General features: G+C 40.6%; 1 protein-coding gene across 3 annotated transcripts in view; it reads left to right on the forward strand.

The window, feature by feature from the left end:
• Positions 1–14480, forward strand: part of dennd1b (DENN/MADD domain containing 1B) — a 136049-nt gene that overhangs the window by 16515 nt on the left and 105054 nt on the right. For all 3 annotated transcript variants that reach the window (XM_061778464.1, XM_061778462.1, XM_061778463.1), the window contains exon 3: positions 13511–13554. In XM_061778464.1, the coding sequence (XP_061634448.1) occupies positions 13511–13554 (44 nt within the window). The remainder of the gene's footprint in view (positions 1–13510; positions 13555–14480) is intronic.

Below are 14480 nucleotides of genomic sequence, written 5' to 3' on the forward strand. Positions count from 1 at the left end.
TTAATAAAATCAACCTACTTATTGACATGATATGAGTACTGGTATTCTGACATCCAGACTCTTAATTTAGGCACCAAGGCCAAACCCAAGTCAAGCAGAACTAGTGGTACAAGCCTGATGTCTGTGCTGTCATTTCAGCTTCTGTCCTCACTATTTACATGTCAACAGCTATGCCTCCAGGGTATGTCTCCCCATTCAAGGCTAGCACGATGTTGCCTTACACCCCACAATTACTGTGGAGCTGATGGCGTTTACATGCATGTGCTAGCCCTACTGGCCCTTAATTTGGGCTTTGGCCTATTTTTCAGGACAGAAAATATAGGTCAATCTTAATGGTTTTGTGAATGTCTTGGATCATTTATCACTGGAAATCCTGCAATTTGTTTACAGACAGTCTGTGTGACCATCTGATAGTCACATTTACAAACATGTCAGTCATTGGAGGAGCTAAGTTAGTTTACTCTTTGAACTGTGACGTGTGTATTGGCAGATTGATTACCATGAAACAACAATCTCTCTTCATGTCTACCAGTTGTGCTCTGTAATCCTCAGGATATTTTTGAGGAAGATGCACTGTAAGAAAGAACCTATAAAATTTACGCAATACATTTAGTGTAACAATTTGCAGCCACTTTAATTGGGTACATTTAAACCACATATTTTGTGTGAAGAATACCTTAAATCAATAGCTATAAAACACTTACAAAACTTGGCTAAAGTTTACCACACATTTCTGGTAACATTCCAACCACAGCGGCTGGGGGGTGGGGGGCGTGTGGGGGAGCACGTGCCCACCACATTATAGCTGGTATACTTGGTGATCCTCAATATCCGTGGTCTCTCAAAGCGTTTATTTCAGTGATGTAAGTCTGCCGATTTTGGCAGTGTCAAGTCTTTCAAAGTGCAGTGTCAAAAGACTTATAGTAAGACTTAACTGAACAACCAATAGGATGCCTGCACAGACAACTTCCAGATTTTCCCTTTACGTTCGTGAGAATGGCAGAGAAATCATTGTTTTCCATACAATCCCCAGCTGCTGTTTTATTTAATAAAATGCAAATATAACCTCCTATGTGACAGAAGAGTTTCTGCTCGGATGAAGGGCAAAGTTTATAAGTCAGTGGTGAAACCAGCCATGACGTACGGATTAGAGACAGTGGCACTGAAGACAAAGGTAAAGGTGGTGGCGGAAATGAAGATGTTGAGGTCCTCCCTAGGAAAGTGACCAGGTTAGATAGGATTAGAAATGAGCTCATCAGAGTGACACCCAAGGATAGATGTTTTGGAGACAAAGAGACTTTGATGGTATGGACACGTCCAGAGGAGAGATAGTGAGTATATTGGTAGAAGGATGATGAGGATAAAGCTGCTAGGCAAGAGAGCTAGAGGAAGACCAAAGAGAAGGTTGATAGATGTAGTGAGGGAAGACATGAGGGCAGTTTGTGTTAGAGAGGAGGATGCAGAAGATAGGCTTACATGGAAAAAGATGACATGCTGTGGCGACCCCTAACGGGACAAGCCGAATGGAAAAGATTATTATTATTATTATTATTATTAGTAGTAGTAGTATTTATTCATATTCACCGGCACAAATAGTTTAATTTACCGCAAATTTATTTTTATACTACGTTTTATTAGCATTTTGCCCACCAGTCTTTCAGAACTTTAAGATTGTATGTTCCACCCTGTGCTTTTAACAGGTACAGATGTTTTGTCTTCCCTGTGTAAAGCGTGGCTGACTGAAAGTTTGAATGTCTGACTGAGAGCTGTCTTTCTGTCAGCCTTTGCATGTGAACTTCAAGTCGCAGCTCAGCAGCAGCGTGGATGTAGCCGCCAAAGGCAAGACTTTTCACTGTCATCAGCACCACGCTGCTGCCTCTGGGTGCTGTGCCATATGACATTAACAGAGATCGATCCTCTCCACACCTTAAGGAGCTGCCGTGCGACAATGTTTTCTGTGAAGCCGCAACCCACCACCTCAAAGACTAAAAAGAAACTCCCCTAAGCATCTACTGCTGACTGACAATCACCTGATCACCGACGTTCGTTAACTTTATATGCAAGCAAAAACTACATTTTGTCACACTCATCAAAATAGGATTCCTATCTGTCTGTCAAAACCGAGACCGCACCAGAGAGCCACAGCCCTCTAAAAGGAAATCCAACAAGGAATCACTGCTTTATGCGTGGTCACCAGAAAATATAGCACAATTTCTCTGGAACCTTTTCTGGAACTTAACCACCCTATAACACATCTGAATGCATACAGTGTAAACATTTATACAAATTAGGGCTGCATGATATATTGTTTGAGCGATGTACGTGTGCAGAATGGTTTGCCTTTTTGTTTGGGCTCTTTGTCTTCCGTATGTATTTTCAAAACAGTAACATGAGAGTGCTTTGCTTGCATTTTCCAACACCTCAACAAATTGCCATATTCATGCAAAGCCTATAGACAACCGTCCCTTCTACTATACAGTCATGAAAAAAAAATAGAACACCCTTGTTTCTTCAATATCTTCATTACCATAAAAGGTATAGTAGCTGAACAACACAACGAACATGACAGAAAATGCAGTGATTCAATCATACTTTATGTCCCATTTGACATGCTTAACACAAGCGCTGTGAAAAAAAGTCCACTAACTCAGCTAAATCGACTCCAAAATTTGGTCGACGCAACATTTCTGCCTCGATGCTCCGCTGGAAACATGGAATAATGGCACAAGTGTGAGATCATCATTTTAAATGAAAAAGGGGCGCAAAGTCCTATGTAATTTCTAGACTTTACACCATTCTGATCGGCTTGATCGCTATCGGCCGATAATTAGCATTTTATGCTGGTCGCCTTTAATGTCATAATTCGCGATCGATCGGCTCCGCAAAAGACATTTATTCCGCCTCGTATACCGTATATTTGAATCCTAAAGCTAGTTTATTTTTAGCCTTGTCGTGTGTCTTTTGACATGCTACTGTAAGCCAATAAAGTTCCATCCATCCATCCATTTTCTGAGCCGCTTCTCCTCACTAGGGTCGCGGGCGTGTTGGAGCCTATCCCAGCTATCATCGGGCAGGAGGCGGGGTACACCCTGAACTATACGGTGGTATAGTGATGTACCAATCCAACATTTTCACTTCCGATCCAATAATAGTATACAGCGGCCGAAATAAGTATTTAACACGTCACCATTTTTCTCATTAAATATATTTCCAAAGGTGCTATTTCACCAGGTGTTGGGAACAACCCAACTAATCCATACATACAAAGAAAGTAGAACAGATAAGATCAGAAATGAAGTTGTGTGTAATACTGTGAAATGACACAGGGAAAAGTATTGAATACGCCAACTGGTATTTATTTAATACTTTGTACAAAAGCATTTGTTTGCAATGACAGTTTCAAGACATCTCCTGTATGGAGAAACTAGTCGCATGCATTGCTCTGGTGTGATTTTATCCCATTCCTCCTCACAAGCAGTCTTCAAATCTTGAAGGTTCTGTGGGCTTTCTTTATGGTCCTTGGGGTTCAAATCTTTCCATAGATTTTCAATTGGATTCAAGTCAGGTGATTGGCTAGGCCATTCTAGCAGCTTTATTTTTTTTTCTTTGAAACCATTTGAGAGTTTCCTTGGCAGTATGTTTTAGATCATTATCCTTCTGAAATGTCCACCCTCGTTCCATTTTCATCATCCCCGTAGATTGCAGCAGATTTTTGTCAAGAATGTCTCTGTACATTTGCAATTCATCCTTCCTTCAATAATGTGTCGTTTACCAGGACCATTTGCTGAAAAGCAACCCCACACCATCATGAACGTCACTGTTGGTATGGTGGTTTTAGGGTGATGTGCAGTGCCATTTCTCGTCCAAACGTGGTATGCGTTATGGCATCCAAAGAGTTCAATTTTGCTCTCATCCGACCAGACTATATTCTCCCGGGATTTAACTAGCTTGTCCAAATGTTGTTCAGCAAACTTTAAATGAGCTTTGACATGCTTTTTTTTCCAGCAAAGGGGCATTGCGTGTTGAGCGTGCATACAGGCCATGGCGGTGGAGTACATTACTCACCGTTTTCCTTGTGATGACAGAACCTGCTAATTCCAGGTCTTTTTGAAGCTCTCCACAGGGCTTGGCTCTTGAACGACAATTTATGATTATTATTTGCACTCCTCTGTCAGAAATCTTGCGAGGAGCACCTGATCGAGGCAAATTTATGGTGGTATGATTGGCTTTCCACTTACGTATTATGGCCCCAACCGTGCTCACTGGAACGTTCAGCGTCGATATGCGTCTGTAACCAATGCCATCGTTATGTTTTGCAACAATTAGTTTGCAATGGTCTTGAGACAGCTCTTTGCTCTTACTCATCATGAGATGTGTCTTGACTCACACTTTGACAATGAGACCTTTTTGTAGGCCATCAATTAGGACTGAAACCAGCTGATATTCATTTGCACTGACAAGGGGCTGGATTGCTGTTTGATTATTGATAGATTTTAGGTGATGTCTTGGTTTTCCGTGCCTTTTTGCACCTCGCTTTTTTCGTGTGTTCAAGATCTGGTAAAATTTTCAGGTCAATAGCACCTTTGGAAGTATATTTAGTTGAAAAAATGGTGACATGTTAAATACTTATTTCAGCCGCTGTAGCAGCCTTGAGTTTTGGCCGATCTAGGTCCGATCCGATTTCAGCAATAATCATACATAATTTTGTAGTATTGAATCTTAGAAAAAGCTTGATCAAGTGATATTACTCAAACAGAGAACAATAATAGTAGGTATGAGAAAAACTGACCCATTTATTATTAACCTCTGGGTTACGTAAAGTAACTACAGTGCACGTCTTGACCTCTGAGGGGCAGTGTGGTCCTCACAATTCGATACACACTTGCAATAACAAAGAAAGTAGAAGTCATGATATAACTTATTTTTCACAGTTTGAATATATACCAAAGAGTATTGTTATATTGCCTGTTTGTATGTGTTTATACAGCGTTTGAGTACCAATTTTCATTATTTTGAGAGTAGTGTCGAAAGTTCGATGCTAATTTTTCTTAGCTTGTCAATGGTGTTTTTCATTAAATGTCTGTTAGCTATGAGTGAGCGATTTTTGTGAACAAAAGTGAAGAAAAACTCAAGTCTGTGATGTAGTTGAAGATTCAGTTGGTGTAATTCTTTTGTTGTGTGTGTTTATTTTTACAGTGAACTTCAACTGGAGGGTCAATAAACGACTTTAAAATGAACTCCAACATTAGTAGTGTAAGATTAGATATCCCTTAATTCTAAATGAGAATAAAATGCATGTTAATAGTAATTGAAAAGAAAAAAAAATCTGATTTATTTGTTTATTTTGCAGGAAATTACTTGATTATTCGATGGATTAGTCAATAGATTAATTGATTTTAAAAAGATCTGATCGTGACAGCCCTACTTGTGATATTAATTTGTATTAAGGGGTGGATTATACTTAACACTTTAGTCCCTACTGAATGCCCAGGTCAGAAACGCACTGCCTGCCACTGTGATTACATTTTCAATTAATTGGCTCATTAATTATGCCCATCCCTAGTTTTGATTGTCTGCCACAAGCAAGATGGCACACAGATTTTCATGGATAATTCCAGCCGGGCAGTTGGTGTCTTACGTCTAAATTGTTCAAAATATGATTTTCAGTACTTCACTTTTCTCCGCCATTCTTCACTGTGGTTGTTCTGATGTAGTCAGCGACTGCCTTGTGTCTTACAGTTTTGCTGAATGTGTTTTTCTGCTGCTACTTTGGCTGCGTAAGGCTTCTCATGGATAGCTGACTAGTGTAGCTTTAATGTCTGTGATGTTAGTTCTTGAGATGGTAAAACAACTTAGCCCTCAGGCTGTCTTTATTCTCACCTTTTTCCTACAAGGCTTGCATATTACGGTCTTGTGTCCATGCAAAATCCAAGCTCTCCCTATAAGTATGGAACTTCGACACCTGATAACTGAACTTAACACCGGCAAAAGCATGGCTTGTGGCTGTTTGTTCACTTCATTTTTTTAAGTCGTTACAGGCTCTTACCCTTATTTTTGACTAAAATGGACTTTGTCTATGTGTGCCCTGCGATTGGCTGGTGACCAGTTTAGGTTGTACCCCACCTCTCGCTCAGAGTCAGCTGGGATATGCTCCAGCATGCCTGCGACCCTAGTGAGGATAAGCGGTACGGAAAATGGATGGATGGATAGTATGAAGAGAAATACAGTGGAACAGTGGATTTAACTGACTAATGGGGTGGGAGTCATCCGTTAAAAGCTAAGATTGCCCGTTCAATTGAAACACTTTTTTTTCGTGGCCTAAAAAAACACCTTTACAGTACAAAATAGTTTTTAGGGCTGCAACTAATGATTATTTTAATACTTGAATAATCTGTTCTATTTTTCAATGAATTGGATTAAAAAAGCGCTTTAATTTCCATCACTTTATTAAAAAAACGGGACATTTCAAATTGACTGCAAAAAATAAGCAAACATAAATTGATGATGACTCAGTTACTGGTTCGGTACATGTGAGAAAATAGGCAAACATGTTGATAATTGTTTTCCAAAGTAAAAGATGTTTGCAAATGTCTTATTTGTCTGCTTTATTATTATAATGAATTTAATTATATGGACTGTTGAGAGGCTGAAATTATGAAGATTTGGACAATTTTAACCAATTAGTTATTGATTAATCGTTGCACCTCTAATTGTTTTGTACCTTTTCGTGGCCTAAAAACACCAAGTACAGTACAAAACTATTGTAAATATAAAAAAAGTGATATTACGTTGTTGTATTGACAAGTCGAGGGTCGCTTTCATGAGCCGTGAGTTAAGCATGCTTCCTATTTTCACCTCTGTTATGACTGGATGCCATTGAGGAGGGCTTGACAAAAAACAAACAAACAACAACAAAAAAACCCTCCATACTATACCGGAAATGGCATGTTCCAGAGACGTGTACATGACATTGTTGAGCGCTCCTCTCCAGTAGACAACAGCATAGATGTCAGTAGGTAGAAACGTGAGCTGGTGGTTTCTCTGGTGGCATCCTCTGAGATTGTGAGCTGTGGCACCTCTCAGTGTGGATGGTTCCCACAGGTTGTTTTTCCACACCTGGATCCTCAGTGCCTTGCAGCTCTATAGTATCTCTATACTGTTAGTCAATAGATGCTGTGTGTGTGTGTGTTCGTATGCGGGGGCGGGTTTTTGAATTCATTCTACTATTTTAATTGTTTGTTTTTATCTCGGTCTTTATCAATTTGGGTTGCATTCCTTGTGTACGGAAAGTGCTATATAAATAACATGAGATTGATTAAAATATAATTTTATCTTTCATCATTTATGAAATCATCATCATTAACTAGCACTTAGGCTGTCCTTTCTCACCCACCTGCACTCCGTTGCGCTGTTTGGAAGGAAGAGTCTGAGCTTTATGCCAGACTTTGTCAAGCGTCATTGATTTTATTTAGGAGTAAACAAAAATTGCTTTGAGAGATACTGGTTACATCCTCACTGAGCCAAACAAATTCTGAATGCGTTGTGTTGGAGATGCAGTCATGCGGTGCCTCCGTTTGACGTAATGTTGGACCAGTATGGAATCTGACTGGAAATATCAGCGCTGATATGTGGTGATACGCAGAGGCTGTCACAAAGGTTGCGTCCATATGCTGTGCCACTCATTCGTGAAGCTGTGAAATTGGGTTGCATCCCAACTAGCCTCGAGACAGTATCGCTTTCACTTCTCTCTTTCCATCTCTAGTCTGTGCATTGCGCCACGTCACCCCCACCCTCCCTCCCTCCTTTTTTCACCTCGTCCCAGTGAAGCATTTTCCTCACATCGCTGGGAAAATGAAACAACTAATGTGGTATTATTAGGGTCACATCATCTCAATGCAGCTCTGTCTTTCGTCTTCCAGTGAGGCTGAGGCTGTGGTTTATCTTCTTCAGATGTACATGAAGAAGTGGATTAGAAAATCCCCCTGGCCACAAGCTCATGCATGTGAAACTTGACAGTTGTTGATTTTTATCGTTTTCTGTCTGGACAAGCACATTAAACCCTTAGAAGTTATTTTTTTTGGTTGGCTTAAGTTGCATATTGTTGACATTTTATTTCACCTTCTCATCTGTTTTGGGCTTAGATAGGATTAATTTTGAAATCTTATTGTTAATGTTCATTTACTAGCAGTTTGATTACAATGACCAGTTTGAAAAATAGTCACATTTTATATTAAATCAAATGCAATGAAGGTATCTTACAATATACTTACTTCAACCTCTCACCACTTCTTCAGTTTCTTGTCCTCATTTGTAATTTACTTAGTGTGACCAATCAGTTTTTAGTAAACTTAAGGACCATATCATCTTTATTAGAAACCTCTGCTCACTAAATCAGCATGAAATGTAATGCCATTTACTGCGCACAGGCCTGGTTGATTGGAAAAAGGCAAAAAATGTTGTAAATGTCTGAGCGTGTTTTCTTTGGGCTGGCCTCTTGAAAGATGCCAGTTAATCTTCTTACTCCTTTAACTGCGAGCTGAGGAGATGAGCGTCCTCCCAGCCAGAATAAGTCTACTGATCCAGAAGTAAAGCGATGACCACCATAGTTATTCCTTCCTTTAGGTCACAACCCCCCCGCCTGGATCTTTTTTAGCCACCCTGTGAGGGAAGAAAGCGCCTTCTTCTGACAATGGACATTTTTTGCCATATGTTGGCTTGACATCTTTATCAGGTTCACAGCAGGGTACCTTAGTTAACTTTCACTCCACTGCCTGATGGGATTTTCTCCCTCTGTTTCTCCAATCGGCCCGGGCTCAAAGTCTAGACAGCCTCTCGTACAGGGTCCCTTCAGCCCTATATCCACAATGGCCGTATTGTGGATGCTTACCAGTGGCAGCTTCCTCCAGTTACAGCGTCCTGGCTGCTGCTAAAACAATGCTTTTGTACGGGGGCATACGAATTAGGCCTAATCCACTACATACTGTGAAATAAGTCTCACAGATGAGAGAGCAAGCAAGAAAAACAGAGTGAATGAAATCACTGCCAAGGAGGTTAGAGTGCAGCAGTTTATTTAACCCCTGGCCAAGAAAAAGGGAGAAGAGTCGTCTAAGGGAGCAAGAGAAAGACGGCGCAAGAAGATGCAGGCGTTACATCCCTTCATCTGTGGAGCACGGATGGAGGAGAGAGGCTGCCGATGGCTTTCACTGCCTCTCTTCTCACCAGAGGAACTGGTGTTTACCATATGGGATTTGGCCTCCCTTAACAAAACGGCCCCCTGTTTACAAACAACACATATTCAGTCGTTTGTGGAATGAGGTGAAAAAAGGGTTTTTCTGGCGTTGAAAGCATTGGATGGCTATAAGGGCTCCAAGTCTGTGTTTGAGTCCCACTGTACAGAGAATTACAAACCAGAGGGTTGCATCTTTATGTGCATTCACACTGGATTTGGGGTGAGGTCTTTTTCTTCTTTTCGACGGAACCCTAAATTCAGGCCATTGAGCAGATGATTTAATCCTGTTGAAACACTGTGGGTGCGTTTTATATTTATAATTTTTTTTCCCAGCACACACAGGACATTTTCATATAACCTTAGAAAGTTGAGGCTTTCTTTTTGTTGTTTTTTTCATTTTTTTTTTAAAATTATTATTATTATTATTTTTTTTGACAAAATGGCTTAAAGTTAAATACTTCGCATGCAGTCCTTAGTGGGCAGTGTGAGCTTTCTGGCATATGGCATCTTGTGCCAAGTTTTTCTTCCAGCCAGCAGCATTAGGAATGCCATTCTCTGCCAATAGCTCATTTTTTGCCTTGCTTGGAAATCCCAAGAAGCGTAAATGTATGCCAAGAAGAAGATGCCAGCACTTTTCATTTTTAGCCTACTTGGACGTGCCAATACGCATAGAATTATGAAGACAATTGTCAAGACGGGATAAAAAGCATATTTTTCACTTCTCTGGGCACATATAACACATAAAATGTAAACTCATTTATTCATTATTTTTAATGAGCCACTTGAGTTAGCAGAAATGAGGCATTGTCATCTGAGAATGGGAGAGGTTCACCTCCCACACATAGTTAATTTTTCCCGTCCCATATTCTTTGGCCTCCTACTCCTTGCACTCAATTCCCAACACCCTTCACCTATTAACCATCCTCTAACCTCGCTCACTTTCCACCTCTGACTTTTAAAGATACGTGTCTCAGAAATAGCCAAAGCATTGATTTTTTTTTTCTTCTTCACCATCCCCCCTCCTCACCCACATCCCCCCAGTAAATGTGTCATTGCTCAAGGGCTGCTTACACGTTGCCCCCATGCAAAATGTTGGGGGTCAGACATGCTTGCAGGCCCAGGGATCAATTGACATGCTACTGTACAGTACATAATCTGCCATGAGCTTGCTGTGTCACTGTACACATTCATGTGGCTGTGTACATGGGCACACGTGGACATTGCAGGGTCCAATGCTCACTGCTTGCTTGTCTCCTCTCGTTGCCACACTTGCCCGCCACCATTTTCTAGGGTATGAATGTAGGAATCCAACACTGGATAGCTGATTTCAATTAATTCACACCCACCAGGTCTGTTTAGGTTGTTTCTTTTGCCTAGTCTCACTCGCTGGTACCAATGTCGCAACCAACTGACTTCTTTAGAAGTGTTAGCAGCTGGTCTTAATGGGTTTTGTGAACTGTCAGAAATATGAAAAGCATTAAAATATCCCGTCTTAAATAAACTAAAAATCTAAAAAATAAAATAAAACCACATCTCATTAAATGATCAATTAATCAATTTCATAAAGTGCAACATTGTAGAAGTAAAACTAGAGCGCTTAACTCCACTTGAAACAATGAACACTGACGTTTTAACAGTCGTTTGGGCAATGCAGTTCTCTGTGTATCTCTTAGAAGCAATGTCATCAGGCAGCGCCTAATGACCATGCCTGCTAATTGATGGAGTCATTTGATAATGCGCCTCTTTTGTCAATCAACTCACCCCGTAATACTAGGTAACGTGTGGGTTTCTTTTTTGGTCCATCTATGAACAAGTAGGTCTTAAAAAGCTTGAATGAACAGTTCCTCTTCATTTTTGTTGAATCCAAACACTCGTGTGGACGTGGGTTTTTGACTCTCGACTTTTTCACGCCACCACATGAACCCGAAACGTTACATTGTGTAATACAAAACTGAGCTTTTGCTGTTTCATTTGGCAATATCTTTGTACTTTAGTATTAATTTGTTGCTTTAAAAAAAATCATCCAATAGCGATCCTCTGAAATCAGGGCCGATCATTTCCGATCATGTTATCGGATTGGGACAACTCTAGTTTCTTGGCAGTCATGGCAAGAAGTTTCACTCCACTGTTAGACACAAAACATTTTTTTCAACAGTGTATTGTCAGGCTCATTGGCAGCGTAGATACAGTAAATCAGTACATGAACATGATTTTAAACTCTAAATTACACGTTTTTCATGAGGTTACTTGAATTAAGATGAATTAACAGTTCCATGATCTGTCATGGTGACATTTGTGTCCCCGGGCGGAGCAGCAGGGGCTGTCTTCACCCCCGTAACCTTCAACTTTCAGCCTTAACCCCCTTCAGGCCTCCTCTTGTGACCTCTACACACCCAGCAAGCTAGTGAGAGAATAATGCAAGGAACGCAAGGGGGGAGTGGGGGGTACAAGATAAAGGAAGGTTAGGAAATGGAAAACAATAAGGAGGACCAGAAATTAGGCAGAAATTTGGGGGCTGTATGAATGCAATAAAGATGTGGAAAATAATTACTTTTTCTGTCGGTTGACATTTACTTGGATGACGATAAGTATGATCAACTGTCACTTAGCAATGTCTTAGTTAATGTCACCTGACCGACCCCTTGTTTCATGAGATAATTTATAATATTCTCAATGAAATAAGTTTCAGCACTCTGGCAGAAGTCCTCATCCTCTCATCTCATCCAGTAAATCAGCATAAAATAATCATACCTGCGGCATCACGAGGTTCAGCGAAGGGGAGATTTTTTCTCTTTTTTTTATGCTGCTCTTTTAATTATAGGGGCACATGAAATGATCCAATAGGATTATGTAAGGAACGATGGATTCTGCTGTGTTTTGTCATCCATTTGCCCATTGTATTCCCCTTCACTCGTGCTCTTTCAAGCAGCCATGACACCTCTCTACTGACGACGTATTGTTTTATGACCTCCTCCTGCTCTCCTGTTGTCAAATTTGTAAAATAGTTTCAACAGTTAGACATCTTTTTAAGGTATGGAAGTTTTAGGATGGTAACTGAACCTGGTGTGTCGAGAGCAGCGATTTCCAACCTTTATGGAGCCAAGGGACATATTTTACAATTGAAAAATCTCCCGGCATGCCAACAAACAAAAAGTGGATATATTGATGACTGTATGTACTTCCTGCCATCTAATAGAAGAGCATTTATTTGTTCTATCTGTCCCTACGCCTCACTGGCGTAAATGGATGAACAAAGATTATTATTATTATGCATTATTTCTTGTAAATAAATAATCTTTTGACCAATTACCGTTAAGTAAAATGTTATAATTTCCCACGGCACACCTGAAGAGCCCTCACGGCACACTGGTTGTTAATCACTCGTCTGGAGTATGACTTGACATATGGCCCACAGCTTGGAGGTTGCCATGTGAGTTTGTCTCAAAACCTGGGCTGATGGTACTTAAAGTCACATGGTGACCTAGGTGCTGTGGAAGCCGTGTTTACCAGAAACCCCTGTGTTCAAGGATGACTGCAATCGCATTGGCTTCAGTTAAGCAAAGCTTTGAGCATCAGCTTAGACGAAGTATTAGCTACATTTGGACAAATGCAAGCATATTGCATACAGATATTAAGAAGACCGCAGGCTGTTGAAAAGAAAAAAAAGACTTAATTTCAGGGCTACATTTTGTGCATATGTGCTAGTGTTTGTTTACTGTAGTTTTACATTTTAAGTGTGGGTGTCTTCAAAGCACATTATAAATCAGATTAATTCAAGCCAATTAATACTGGTTGTTGATGATTTAGTTAAAGTATAATTGGTGAATCAAATAGTTTCTATGACCAGTGAAAAAGAATGTCAAATGACAAACAAATAGCCAATTCTGTCTGATCAGTGGTCAGACATCCCTTCACTTATCCAGCTAATAGCTCACTTTGACTGCTATTGACCAATATCCAGTTAATCCACAATGTGTTGATATGAGTGTTTTTAAATGTGGGTAACTGCCTGTATCGTAGGAGCTATCATAGCTACACTAAGAATATATATTTGCATATTTACAGCTCATACAGCCTCAACACATTCTCTCTTTCACTAAGTTCTGCTGCTGCTGTATATGAGTAAAAAGTGGTGTGTGTGTGTGTGTGTGCGTGTGCGCACAGACGCATCAGCCACCCTTGCCCCCACCCATCTCATTAATATGTATGTGTTCTGAAGCAGCTAGCGAAGACGGTGTGTTTCTCACCCGCTGATTAATGCTGTCTGTCAATTACCTCTAGATCCAACCGTGCTGTGGAGCTTCCCTCAGGACTACACCGACCAGGTTGGAACACACTCCGCTCGCTCTCTCTCTCTCTCTCTCTCTTTCTTTCTCTTTCTCTCACTCTCTTTCTCTCTCGCTCTCTGATCTCTCTCCCTTGCCCTCTTGCTCTTTTCCCCTCTCTCCCTACCGCTTACTCTGTCACTCTCTCTTCCATCTCTTTTCCTTTTCTAATGCTCTCACTCACCCTGCCATCCTGTGGACCCCCCCATCACTACTGCTCTCCTCCTCATCATCATCACTGCTTGTGCTTCCTCTTCTCCCCTCACTCTCCCTTTCCTACTCTGTCGCTCTCTCTCATTGCATGTCTGTTGCTGGTAATGAAAAGCAGTGAGCGGCTCTTCAATAACCGAGGAATCACTAATTATCATGCAACCGTGACAGGAATGTGCACCTTCGTTTTCAGCTTCTCGCTTCCTTTGTTTTGCTATGTCTGCTCCATTTTTCATGAATACAGCATTATTAGGTTAATACCATTCCTAATGTAGCCGTTTTGAAGTAGATTTTTTGGCAGTTTGTTCCCCTAAACCAGGAGGAGGTGTGTCCTGCAGTGTTGAAACTCTACACCTACGTTTCAACATCCACTCCCACATTAATAATAAGGGCCCATGTAAAATGATGAATGTGGCATATTGTGTCAAATACATTTTCTGAATAATATCATAACATAGATTACCGAGGCAATCACAACTTTGCCTTGCCAACTTCGACTGTGCTTATCCTCTTCAAAGGACTGCTTTTTACCCTAATAAAAATGCACTCTCAGGAGGATCTTTATTTTGCTCAGGCTTCACTGTGAAAGAACAAGTTGGAGATCCAACTTGATCACATGACCTGTAATAATAGCATTTATCTCTGCATCGTGCACTCGAGGCTGTCAGCGGATGGAGTTGAGTTCTTCTCCAATGGTATTAATACCATTGTCGTAC

The sequence above is a fragment of the Phyllopteryx taeniolatus genome, chromosome 7 (genome assembly GCF_024500385.1).
Source record: "Phyllopteryx taeniolatus isolate TA_2022b chromosome 7, UOR_Ptae_1.2, whole genome shotgun sequence".
NCBI classification, from domain to species: domain Eukaryota; kingdom Metazoa; phylum Chordata; class Actinopteri; order Syngnathiformes; family Syngnathidae; genus Phyllopteryx; species Phyllopteryx taeniolatus.